This window comes from Akanthomyces muscarius, chromosome 4 (assembly GCF_028009165.1).
Source record: "Akanthomyces muscarius strain Ve6 chromosome 4, whole genome shotgun sequence".
NCBI lineage: Eukaryota > Fungi > Ascomycota > Sordariomycetes > Hypocreales > Cordycipitaceae > Akanthomyces > Akanthomyces muscarius.
In genome coordinates, this window is record NC_079244.1 from 4,061,800 (window position 1) to 4,073,350 (window position 11,551).

At 52.0% G+C, this 11,551-nt stretch overlaps 6 protein-coding genes across 8 annotated transcripts; 3 read left to right on the forward strand and 3 right to left on the reverse strand.

Annotated features, from left to right (window-relative positions):
- Positions 1-105: 105 nt before the first annotated feature.
- LMH87_012066 (uncharacterized protein) lies at positions 106-1,071 on the reverse strand (the record flags this gene model as incomplete). Its single annotated transcript, XM_056201310.1, has 5 exons — positions 106-506; positions 582-684; positions 743-871; positions 937-962; positions 1,017-1,071. The coding sequence occupies 5 exons, from the start codon at positions 1,069-1,071 to the stop codon at positions 106-108; spliced, it is 714 nt and encodes a 237-aa protein (XP_056053076.1).
- Positions 1,072-2,030: 959 nt separating this feature from the next.
- On the forward strand, positions 2,031-3,542 carry LMH87_012067 (uncharacterized protein; the record flags this gene model as incomplete). Its single annotated transcript, XM_056201311.1, has 3 exons — positions 2,031-3,186; positions 3,242-3,406; positions 3,457-3,542. 3 exons carry the CDS (start codon positions 2,031-2,033, stop codon positions 3,540-3,542), a joined length of 1,407 nt encoding a protein of 468 aa, XP_056053077.1.
- An 82-nt stretch (positions 3,543-3,624) lies between these two features.
- LMH87_012068 (uncharacterized protein) lies at positions 3,625-5,839 on the reverse strand (the record flags this gene model as incomplete). Its single annotated transcript, XM_056201312.1, has 2 exons — positions 3,625-4,352; positions 4,402-5,839. 2 exons carry the CDS (start codon positions 5,837-5,839, stop codon positions 3,625-3,627), a joined length of 2,166 nt encoding a protein of 721 aa, XP_056053078.1.
- Positions 5,840-6,700: 861 nt separating this feature from the next.
- On the forward strand, positions 6,701-7,551 carry LMH87_012069 (uncharacterized protein; the record flags this gene model as incomplete). The annotated part of the gene is made up of 3 exons (XM_056201314.1): positions 6,701-6,787; positions 6,837-7,387; positions 7,443-7,551. 3 exons carry the CDS (start codon positions 6,701-6,703, stop codon positions 7,549-7,551), a joined length of 747 nt encoding a protein of 248 aa, XP_056053079.1.
- A 325-nt stretch (positions 7,552-7,876) lies between these two features.
- Positions 7,877-8,296, forward strand: LMH87_012070 (uncharacterized protein; the record flags this gene model as incomplete). Its single annotated transcript, XM_056201315.1, has 1 exon — positions 7,877-8,296. The coding sequence occupies one exon, from the start codon at positions 7,877-7,879 to the stop codon at positions 8,294-8,296; it is 420 nt and encodes a 139-aa protein (XP_056053080.1).
- A 59-nt stretch (positions 8,297-8,355) lies between these two features.
- LMH87_012071 (uncharacterized protein) lies at positions 8,356-11,345 on the reverse strand (the record flags this gene model as incomplete). 3 transcript variants are annotated; one of them, XM_056201318.1, is made up of 11 exons in its annotated part: positions 8,356-8,402; positions 8,456-8,573; positions 8,632-8,741; positions 8,851-9,038; positions 9,085-9,114; positions 9,368-10,601; positions 10,648-10,777; positions 10,825-10,907; positions 10,959-11,049; positions 11,101-11,141; positions 11,189-11,345. In XM_056201318.1, the coding sequence occupies 11 exons, from the start codon at positions 11,343-11,345 to the stop codon at positions 8,356-8,358; spliced, it is 2,229 nt and encodes a 742-aa protein (XP_056053082.1). The 3 variants fall into 3 exon arrangements, with proteins under 3 accessions (XP_056053082.1, XP_056053081.1, XP_056053083.1); XM_056201317.1 differs by lacking the exons at positions 8,356-8,402; positions 8,456-8,573; positions 8,632-8,741; positions 8,851-9,038; positions 9,085-9,114 and having other exon boundaries at positions 9,364-10,601; XM_056201316.1 differs by lacking the exons at positions 9,368-10,601; positions 10,648-10,777; positions 10,825-10,907; ... (1 more) ...; positions 11,101-11,141; positions 11,189-11,345 and having other exon boundaries at positions 8,851-9,012; positions 9,085-9,109.
- Between the last annotated feature and the right edge of the window lie 206 nt (positions 11,346-11,551).

The following is an 11,551-nucleotide window of genomic DNA, read 5'->3' on the forward strand; positions in this document are numbered from 1 at the left end:
TGCATGTAGAATCAGGCGCTGCTTTTGTAAAGTCACATTTTTTCTTCTAATCATAATTCCTTTAAATCATCGAAGACGACTATATCCCATGATGTTCCTCTTTTCTCACTGGCCCTCCAACTCGATTCCCTCTCGCTCGGCCGCTCGTAGGATATACGTACGTATTTCCTTGTCAGGCGCCAGATCCAGCGGCAGCTCGCCGTCTGCGTTCTTGACTGTTACGTCCGCGCCTTGCTTGAGCAGCGCCACCGCGGTATCTCCATGCCCCTCGGCGACGGCGTGGTGCAGCGGCGTGTAGCCCTCGACATCCTGCGGGTTCGTGGGGCTGAGCTTCTTCAGCAGCAAGAGGCACATGGGGACGGAGCCGACGGCGGCCGCGCGGTGCAGCGGGTACTGCCCGCGGCGGTCCTTGACGCGCGTGGAGGCCTTGTGCTCGAGCAGCAGCCTGGCGGTGTCCAGGTTCTTCTTGGAGGCGACAAAGTGCAGGGCAGTCTGGCCGCTGTTGTCTGCAGAACAAAAGAATAAGAGCCATGTTAGCTATGCGTGTTTTTGCGAGGCGGGAGATGTGGAAAAGACGCAACTCTTTTCGTTCATGTCGGCGCCGGCTCTGAGGAGCACCTTGATGACGTCTTCGCTCTCGGGGACGCTGGCGGCAATCATGAGCGGTGTCCAGCCGCTTTCATCCTATGCGACGTTTTAGGAGCAGACCTAGGGAGTAAGAAATGGCTAAAAACAGGCATACCTGTACGTCTGGATCAAAGGACGACTGGTTCGCTAGCATGACGACAATATCCAAGCTGTTTGACGATGCCGCCCAATGGATCGCACAACGGCCGTCGTCATCCTTCTTCTGCGATAGTTTGGGGCTTGTCTTTCCAGAAACAAGAAGAAAATGTCAGCGCAAATTTCGCGTCAATGGTATCCCGCAGCCTGTACCTTGAGCAAGCCTTCGGCGACGGCGACTGTTAAGCTTGTTAGCAGGCAGTTAAAGAAATGGTAGTCAACATAATTTGTACCTCGGCGCTCGCGCGCAGCCGTATGTAAAGGGAACTTATCGTTCTCATCGGCCATGGCTATGGCTTCTGATATTTCAGGGTCGTAATTATTCAGAATTTTGATGCTACTGTAGAAGAGTGAGATGTTCGAGAGGAAGCTCGATGGAAGCTTGGGTGGCGCAACGATATGACGGCGCCCCACCAGGCATCCAGAACGCGTTGGCTTCCACCTACAAAGCAGTGATGTTATGTCAAGCAAATTCCAATATTTACATTCCTTATATATAAGGATAATTGATTAGCGGTGATTCATGTGATGCTGGGGATTTCTATCTATCCATCTATCCCAATGTGCCGATTTCGGTCTCATCAATGACTACCTCGAATTCTGCGCACAGTGGCTGGAACGGTCCGAAGGTGGTGGGTGGGACGGCAACAACCTAAACTGATAACGCAAAATTATAATAGCCTATTATGTGCCGAGTAGAGAGGCATTGTCATCTTCTCTTCCCTGACACTTATCAATTTGTGACGGGGTCTTGGGTGATGGTAAGTCAGCCTCGCGCCAACCAGCCCTACAGAGATGGAAGCTGTAAATTGGTCAAACAAAGAAAAGTGTCAATACAAACGACTGTCTGGTCAAGGCTGAAAAATCTTGTGGTTGTCACCCAAAAAGTTGGCCTATTGAAGTAACGTTAGTTGGCCGTAGTTCTGGTGACAGGACGAGGCGCTCGTTGAGAGCGATCCTATTCCTTCCAGCACATGGGGACACTTAGATGTTCGTGATACGACCAAATGCAAACCTTCTTTCCGCGCCACAAAAGCTCATAACATTCCGATTTTAAATGCCCCGAGTAACTGATGTCGAATGGGACAAGTGAGCGCCGATGTGCTAGGCCGTGTCTGGGTGACCCACTCAAATTGTCTGGCGCGCCAAACGTCTACCCAGGTTTTCTCGGGCTCCAGCTCTTAATCTCCAGCATCTCGCCAACAATCATCGGTCACAGCCAATTGACCCCATCGGCCGTATCGACAATGGAGACACCACAAGTCCCGCAGGATGCCCTGCAGCTCAGCGCCATGATTGCGCAAAATTCCACTGCCGCCCGACAACTCTACTCGCGCGCGAAAGCAGCTACGCAAGACCGCCCTGGCGCTGCTGGAAAGCGCCAGAAGGTCGCCGACGACTTCGACGACGCCGTGATGAAGCGCCGCTTCCAGACCGAGTACGCCAGCTCCGAAACGCTGCCGCCTTCCCTTGCCGCCAAGCAGCCTGGCAAGCCGCAGAAGAAGGGCGCCGCCTCCAAGTCCATGGTTGTCGCGCAGCGGCCCGGCCAGCCTCAGAAGCTCCTCGAAGGACCCGGATCAGCGGCCGCTGGCGGAAATACATCACAGCAACAAAATACGAGCTTGACGACCCGGACTGGCGCTCTTGGCGCCAACACAATACAACAAGTGAAGCCTGAGTGGCATCCGCCGTGGAAGCTGATGCGCGTCATCTCCGGCCATCTGGGCTGGGTGCGCGCGCTGGCTGTCGAGCCTGGCAACAAGTGGTTCGCCAGTGGCGCTGGAGACCGCACCATCAAGATTTGGGACATGGCGACGGGCGGTCTGAAGCTCACCCTCACTGGCCACATCAGCACCGTGCGTGGCCTCGCCGTGTCGCCGCGGCACCCGTACCTCTTCTCCTGCGGCGAGGACAAGATGGTCAAGTGCTGGGACCTCGAAACCAACAAAGTCATCCGCCATTACCACGGCCACCTGAGCGGCGTCTACACGCTCTCGCTGCACCCTACCCTCGATGTACTGGTGACTGGTGGCCGTGACGGCGTGGCTCGTGTGTGGGACATGCGCACCAGAAGCAATATCCACGTTCTGTCCGGCCACACGGGCACTGTGACGGATGTCCAGTGCCAGGAGGCAGACCCTCAGGTCATCAGCGCGTCTCTCGATTCGACGGTTCGCCTCTGGGACCTTGCTGCCGGCAAGGCCATGGGTGTCCTCACACACCACAAAAAGGGTGTCCGCGCTCTCGCCGTGCACCCCGAAGAGTTTACGTTCGCCAGCGGCAGCACGGGAAGCATCAAGCAGTGGAAATGCCCCGAGGGTGCCTTCATGCAAAATTTCGAAGGCCAAAATGCCATCATCAATACTATGAGTGTCAACCAAAATAATGTGTTATTTTCTGGAGGTATGCTTCATTCCTGTATCTGTTTTACTTAACAAACCTAATTTGTGAAATTTAGGCGATAATGGCTCCATGAGCTTCTGGGATTGGAGATCTGGGCACAGATTCCAGGCTCTCGATACCACAGCTCAGCCTGGCTCTCTTGATGCAGAAGCTGGTCTCATGAGCTCAACATTTGATCGCTCTGGCCTGCGTCTGATCTGTGGTGAGGCTGACAAGACAAGTAAGCACATCCCCTGGCAACAATACCTGCATCCACTAACAGTCGAATAGTCAAAATATGGAAACAAGACGAGAACGCCTCTGAGGAGACACATCCCCTTCAGTGGACGCCATCGCTCGGACGACGCAAATTTTAGACTAGCATGGGAGACCAAAAGCAATAATGATACCACATGCCTCAACGGTGTATTTCTATTTCCCTTTTCATAATCATACAATTTATATACCGATGCCCAGTGCACGGAGCTCTGGATCTTCTCGAAGCGCCATTTTTACTTCATCGTCAGCAATCGCCAGTCGCAGCTTGCTGCTCCTCTCTGCTCGCTGAGCTTCCAAATTGATGAGACCCGCGGCTACAAGATCAAGCGCAGCTGTGTGGACATAGCCAGGCCGCCCAGTGTGACGCTGATGCGCGCCGCCGTGACCAGCGCCTTTGGCGTGACTGCCGAGGATCTGAGACATGCCGGAAGGGGCCCGCGGCGCATACGCAGACACGCGTTGTAGTTCGTCGAGCGTTTCGCCAAACGTTGTTTCCACAAGGCCGGTTCGTCTGATTCGCAGCAGCATTGCCGCCATGAGGAGTTTGCTGGTGAGTGGTAGACCGCGTAGATGTTGCTGGATGGGATTTGAGGTGGCCTCGTTGATGGCCTTTTTGATAGTGGCAATAGTAACGCGGCCGCGGCGTGATAGTTCCGCCGTATCGCCCCCGGGGGCTTTCTTGCTTGGTGTAGACGGATCGGGTGGCGCGTCGACCTCGGCGAGCTCGACAGCTCGTCGACAAATATCCAAGGCTCGTCGAGCATCACCACTAACGGCAGCAACCTTTCGGCTAGCGAATTGAACCGCGTCTCCATCTACAATGTTTCCTGGCACGCCCTCTAGACGTGACTGTATAATCTTCATCAGCTGGTCGTGAGTATAACCAGGGAAAGTGATGCGCGTGAGGCCTAGGCACAAGTTAGGAAAAGCAGCTTGTAATTGTAAGTGAGCACATACCAAGACGACTGCTGATCTTGTTACTTAGTGTTCTCTCTGGCAGATCCATGGTATTGGCGACTGCCAGTACAATGAGACGACTGTGTCGCAAGGTTGGCCAGTTGAAAAAATTGTACATGACAGCTTGGTTCTTGGTGACTAGCTGGTCCAGTTCATCCATTAGGACCACACAGGGAATACGCCGCGGACTAGGATTGCTGAACTCGCGCTCCAATAGATCCAATGCCTGCGTTGGACTTGCGCGCTGTCCCTTCAGTGCCTCCCACAGAAGTGTATATGACTGATGGGGATCTGTAATCTTCATGCCGTTGATTTCGACGAAGATGAAATCATCTAGCTCATCGGAGACCACGGCGTCCTCTAGACGGGAAACCACTTCTCGAACGGTCGCCGTTTTGCCGGTGCCTGGCGTGCCAGAAATATAAATGCAGTTTCCTGTACCTTCGGTGATCGCCGCTTCAAGATGCGAGTAAACAAGAGAAAACTCGCCCTCGCGGCACGGTAGGCTGGCAGGAACGGCGGATACATGCAGCCGTGACCGGGCTATTTGAAACGGTGAAGAGTCAATATTGCTTGGCGACAGCTTTCGCATTGCCAACGGTGTAAACTCCAGCTTCTTGCCTGCGCCTCGTGGGGTGCGCCCCCGAGAGTGAGGCGTTGTAGCTACTGGCGTGCGCTGTTTTCTTGGTGTCTGAGGTGGAAAATACACGCTGTCGCCTGGTTCTGGGCTTTTCGCTCGCCGTTTCCTCCGGGTTGCTTTAGTGTCTTTCTCGATCATATCCATGAGGCCGAAGAGATCATCGGCGCCGCTATAGATGTCCTCCCAGAGAAATTCATTCGTGTACGTGGCTGTTCTCGTATTGCAGCCGCGTCTACACACAAATGTTTTGCCATGTTCGGGGGAGCTTCGAGGAATTTTGCCCGAGGGGTGTCGAGAAAGAAACTTGTCTAGCGACATGACTCTGGCTTTGCCGTTTATTGAGGCCAAGGAGTTCACATCCCATGACGGAGAAAGATATAACTCGTTCCAATAGAAGTCGCTGCGTTTTTTGTCCTTGTTGCGGATTTCCTTTTCCGTGGAGAACCACATAAAGTTGGCTGCTTTGTCGCCTTCGCCATCGTCTTTAACAAATTCGCAGATAATGGCCACCCAAGCTTCATTGGAACCGTCGGCTTTGAGAAGCACTGTGTCGCCGATGCGGCACTCGAATGCGCCAAGACGAGCCCCGACGATTGGATTGCCAGCCACTTTGCGTCGCTTGCGTTCGCCCTCTTCGTTATCATCTCGTGGCACAACATCGTCTTGGTAGATCCATTCCCACGGAATATCGGCGGTTCCAAGCTCGTCATCGGAATCGTCGCGTAAAACCCCTTGCGCTGGTCGCTTGCGCTGAGCCCGAGACTCGCTGTCGTTGACTTGGTCCTGCATCGAGGCCATTGGCTACGTCGCAGAATGTGTTAGCGAGGTGCTGGCACTTGTCACTCCGCCAGTTACCAGTAATTGACATCACCTAGCGCCTGCCACTTTACGCGTCTAGAAGACGCGTCGGGCGAGCTGTGCACTTAGGCGCATACCCCCGATACGTGCATATGAGCGGCGAGGGCAGGGAACAGCCAAGAAAGGGCTACCCATCGACTCGAGTAATCCAAAAATAATAATAAGGGGAAATGGGTAGGAGAGAGAATTGGAAAGGCTGATGCAAATATAACTACGACAGAGGAGTGATTTACAATTCTGGAAGGAATAAATTGTCAGACCTTTATTGATAATAGCGAATGTCATTTCTATTAGAGCGCCGTCCTGTTTTTGTCAGCTTGTGAAAGGGCCCGAAACAGCTTTTTGACAGAAGCGTGTGGGAACGAATTTAATTCTTGCTCGATGTAAGGATTTAGGCATAAGTACGGCAAGAGAGTGTAAGTGAATCGGTGTCTTGCGATGTGATCCTGGACTACCGGTATTCTGAAGCTCTTTCTCCGTTTGCAACGGCCGCCAGCTGGCAGGAGCCGGCAGCTTCTCAAATACATAAGGAAAACAACGCATCGCTGGAATAGCGGAACCAACTTTCAGTCCTCAACTCCACCATTTTTCAGCTCTATTATGGCCTTAAAGGGAAAGAAAAACGACCAACGCGGCGGCTCAAGCCATGGCCGAGGTGCAGGCTACAGCACACCTATAACCAGCAGAAACAAGAAAGACCTTCCAAGAAAGTCGCCTCCCAAAAAATTCACAGCACTGCGGGACAAAAGACCCCTCACGGACAGGTTTGGGAAAGGTGATACCATGGCTTCTGCACAAAGAATGGTCGACATACAACGCCAAAATGCGAGGTATCTATCACATATCGAGTACTTAGGTGCGCCGCCGCCGAGACAAGATCTAATTCAAGTATGATTTACCGCGAAATAAATAACTAAGGCTGACACGATATATCTAGGTGCGATTGGTAATTCCTGGTGATAGTCTCGTGCCGAGGGCCTTGAGCGACCTCGCCGTTCTCGACGATGTGCGCAGAGACAACAAAGTCTGGATCACCAGAGGAGAAGACTCGGAAACGTTTCTCGATGTCTGGTCTACTAATGCCGGACCGCTCCAAGCTGCACTCAACACTATCAATCAGAAAATACACGACATGCGGCTGTCAAAGGAGTCATTGACAGCCCTCTACTTCGTACAGTCGCCCAAAGATGACCAAGAGGTGACAGTCAGTTTCGAAACCGGTAAACGACCCGTTGTTGAAGGCTCTAGCCACAGTTCATATTATCCTGGACACGCTGTCAACGGCTTAGTTGCCCAATTTACGACGGCATTGCCACCATCCTTGAAGACATTGGTGGCTCTGCCGTGCTTAAAAATGCAAATCAATTTCGGGCATCTCAACATTTTGGCAAAGCGAAAGGCTGTTGGAAATCTCTTGTCACTAGAAGAATTTAAATCCGCTCTTGGTTTATACTCGAGTCGTGGAAGGGGAGCGACCATCCAAAAAGAGTACGTCCAGTACTATGCATGATGTGATAAACACACTTCTGACGAAAGATAACAGATTTTCCAATATCGAGATCGCCGACAAATTTCTTTCTTCAATTCTACAAAACAACGACATCACTCAAAAAAAAAGCTGCAGTAGCGTTGCACTATCTTGTCCGATTTGATATAGACAAGCAAACAGTCTCTGCAGACATACAAGACGAGGATGGAATCGCCAGGGCAGCCTCGTCAAGATGTACCGAAGCAGAAGGCCACCCTCCTCTGGATTGGATCATTTCAGCTCCAGATATGTGAGTTCGACAACATGCGGGAGAACAGTATTTTAGCAGCCAGTGTTGCTGACTGTTTGATTGCTGTAGGCATGTCGACTGGAATGTGCGAGTCGACTCTCGCCCAAGCTTCATTGGCGACAAAAGCGGCCAACTGCCTGAAGCAACGGCCAAATTTGCGCGATCCTTTGTTTTCAAACTCGACGAAACCACTGGTAACATGGAGCCCGGCACATCGAGCAAAGATGCCGATGAAGTTACGCGCCATTTCAAGCTCCCTAGATGGCAGACGCCGACACGGCGAGATCTGGCTCATCTGTCGAGCAATTTTCAAGTCAAAACGTGTGCGAGACTTCAATATCGCGATACACCGTATGAGATAGAGACAGCTGTAACACAGCATTGGGCTAGACTGCCGCTCAGCGCAGAGCCGGACCGCCTGAGCTGGTCCGTCTCCGTGTATGGCATTCATTGGGAGGAGGCTCTGAGCGACCGCAAGGGAGGAGAATCGTCGAGGGGGTTCGAGGAAGGCCTCCTCCTTCGACTATGGCCTGGAGAGGACTCGCTTGAAAAGCGTTTGGGAAGATTCCTGGAATGTATATTTTCAGTGCAAACCGCCATCGCAGAGTTGCAAGTTTGAGAGAGCAGAGCACGGTATGCAAACGAAGTATATTACTCGTCTTCTTGTACATAAAATTATTATTGAGATTGACTGGGTTGTTGTGCCATCATTTTATGTCGCAGTACTGCATTGTCGTGTTAGCAAATGACATGGAAGATCGTGGGCTGCTTTTCGGACCTTCTTCAATTGTCCGCACGTTCATCTGCTTCTGCTGAACAATGGCCTCAAGCTCCTTCAGACTGTTTGTCAGCTCCTTGATCTTGTTTTCGTAAAAGTTCGCCGCCGATTTTAATTTCTGACGTCCTTCGTTAGCAAACGCGCCTCCATCTTGGTGGGCCATCTCGTTGGGTTACCTTTTCCACAAGGAAGCCGGTGCCAATGTCCACGAGAACCGTCTCGGTATTCGTTAATTCGCCTCGGACGTATAGGGAGTTGGTAAGTGGAACCAGGACTTCGTTCGAATCTGTTACTCGTACAATCATCCACATTAGCGCATGTTCCCTCGCCGCCTGGCTGGCTCGTGACCGCCATGTCCTTGTCGGCGCAGTGACCGAGCGCGATCTGAAACTTACTCTTCGATGATTCAGATCGACTATTCACGCATCGCAAGCATTCTCTGAACTTGCCCTGCGCGCCGTGGAGTTGCGAGAACGACGAGGTCAGGTGCTCGAGCTCCTCGTCAAGCTGTTTCTTGACTTGGGCGAGCTGTTGCGGCTCGAGGGTGTCGAGGTTGACTGTCGCACATAGTTTGTTAGAGCCGCTTATGGGATCAGCAGGTCCTTTCCGGCGTCATGGAGCTTCAATACCTGTTTGCCCCTCGCCTGACGACATATTGACTGTGGTTTGGTGACTTGAAGGTGGGATGCAGAGGCGGCGAACAACCCCACCACAGGAGCCGTCGATATTTTGGCGCTGCAACGAGCCAGACCCACACTGTTCCCAGCTTCAACGTTCACCGACTGCAACAACAACAACAACAACAGCAAACAGGTGGATTGCATTGTAGTCTAGACTTCATCATTTATAGTGCTTTTACATGTAATATACATAATACAAGTTTCCGAGAAACGCTCGTCTGGAGGTTCCTACAGCTTCCGCAGAAGCTGCTCTAAAAACTGGGGAAGCTCTGATGCAGCGACTTCTTGCTTCAGCTCGAGGCTTCTGCATTGAACCTCGCAGACACCGCGCTCCCTCCAAGCTTTACCAAGAATAACGACGACTGGGTAGCCAGTCATATCGGCGTCCTTCATCTTCCACCCAAAAGCTTTCTTTCGGTCATCAAGCACTGCATCAAGCGACCCGCCACTCGTGAGCGAGTCGAAGAAGGCGAGCGTCTCGTCGTTGGCGGCGGAAGAAGGAATAACAGCAACTTCGTATGGAGCAATGGATCTGGGCCAAGTGAGGCCCCTGCTGTCTGCTCTGTTTTCAGCAACAGCGCCGAAAATCCGTGACACGCCAATGCCAAAGCAGCCCATTTGGATGGGAACCGGCTGTGAGGGCTTGTCAGGTAGCGACACGAGGGCATCGAGGGGTTTGGAGTAGCGGGTGCCCAGATAGAAAGTATGTCCAAGCTCTAGTGCTCGGTGAATTTTGAGGATTCCGGATTCGCATCGGGGACAGCCATCCCCTTCAGCCAGGGCCAGCAAATCCAATGCTTCACCACTTGCAGCAGTGCTTGTGGAGAATTGAGGACCAACGAAATCATCTCGCAGCTCTTCAGGGAGAAGAGGCAACTCGGGATGCATTTTGCCAAAGCTGGTTGCAAGCCGGCCGTCGACAATATTCACCAGCGCAGTGTCAGGGCTGTCAACTGCGACATCCCAAAGCGGCAAAGGGTCGTGTACGCTTGTGTCCAGTTCCGGAACCACATCTTTGATAGCATGGAGATTGAGACTACTGCCATCGCTTTGGGGATACCAAGCATTGATCAGGGTATTCCGGTCTTTGGTAATTCCTCTCCACAACCCGTAGCTTGATGGCGCAGTCGTGTCGAGAGCATCTTGCGATTTAGACCGGGACTTTGCGACTTCGTCATTTGCTGCATATCCGCAGCTGTTGCAATGTGCAACGGTATCTTCCCCAGTTGCATCAGCGAGATGGTATTCGTGGCTGTGATTTCCACCCATATCACCTGAGCTAGCTTCGGCAACGAGGATTGGAACTTTCATCTCATCAAAAATGGCCTTGTAGGCTGCTTGAACCTGCTCATATGTTTCAATGGCAGTTTCTTGAGAGACATCAAAGGTATACAGATCTTTCATGACGAATTCGCGAGAACGCAGCAATCCTTGCCTCGGCCTCATCTCATCACGATATTTTCTGGCTATATGGTGTTAGCATGATATATGTTCCCACTTCAGATGACTTACTAATTTGATACAGTCGCAAAGGTAAGTCTTTGTACGATTGTACCGTGTTTGCGACCAAGGTTGTGATCTCCTCCTCATGTGTTGGAGAAAGCATGAGCGAAACTTCTTTGCGGTCTTTGAGGCGAAAGAGCTGTCACAAGTTAGGCGCCATGGGGATCCAGGAGCTAATTATCTTACCTCTGGAGCAACACTATTCAAACGATCGCTCTTTTTCCATAGTTCTTCAGAGGTAATGGTAGACAAAGAGAGCCGTGATGCTCCTAATGCCAAATTTAGTAGGGGTCTGTGCCGGTCAGAAAGGGCTAACTTACCAACGGACTCCATGTGCCTATCAATAAGTTTCTCAATCTTTTTTTGCACGCGAAGGCCCAACGGGAGAAGATGAAATATTCCTGCTTGAGACTGCGGAAGTCAGTTCAGCTACTGCTTGCGAACAGGTATGAGGGGCCCTACCTGTCGTAGAAATCCGGCGCGAATGAGCTTGTCGTGCCCGGCTAAGAGGTTTTAGCTTTGTTGAGTAATTTAAAAACGTGAATCTCACATTCGCCTCCCGTTTCGGCAATTCCTCCAGTTGGCACCCATATCCTTGAGAGAGTTGATCGGCTTCGGCGAGCGATACAAAGACTAGTGATGCGTTGCGCAGCGGCACAAGCGCCAGCATGCCCGCGACCACGCGCCGCCCGTATCAAAGCCTGCATACTATACCAAGAAGGTCCCCAGACACTCCCGAATCTCCAGCAGATGCAATAGCCCAATTGGAGACGAATGCGCGATGAGATAGAGGTCGAGGTCTCGCGACTAGTTCAGGTACAGTACGGTGGAGCCCAGCCAGTCGCCTCGAAGTGGGCCTGCTCAGAGACCCGCAAAAAAAGTTCAAGTCGGGCTTGCGAAAGCCATTCAACTT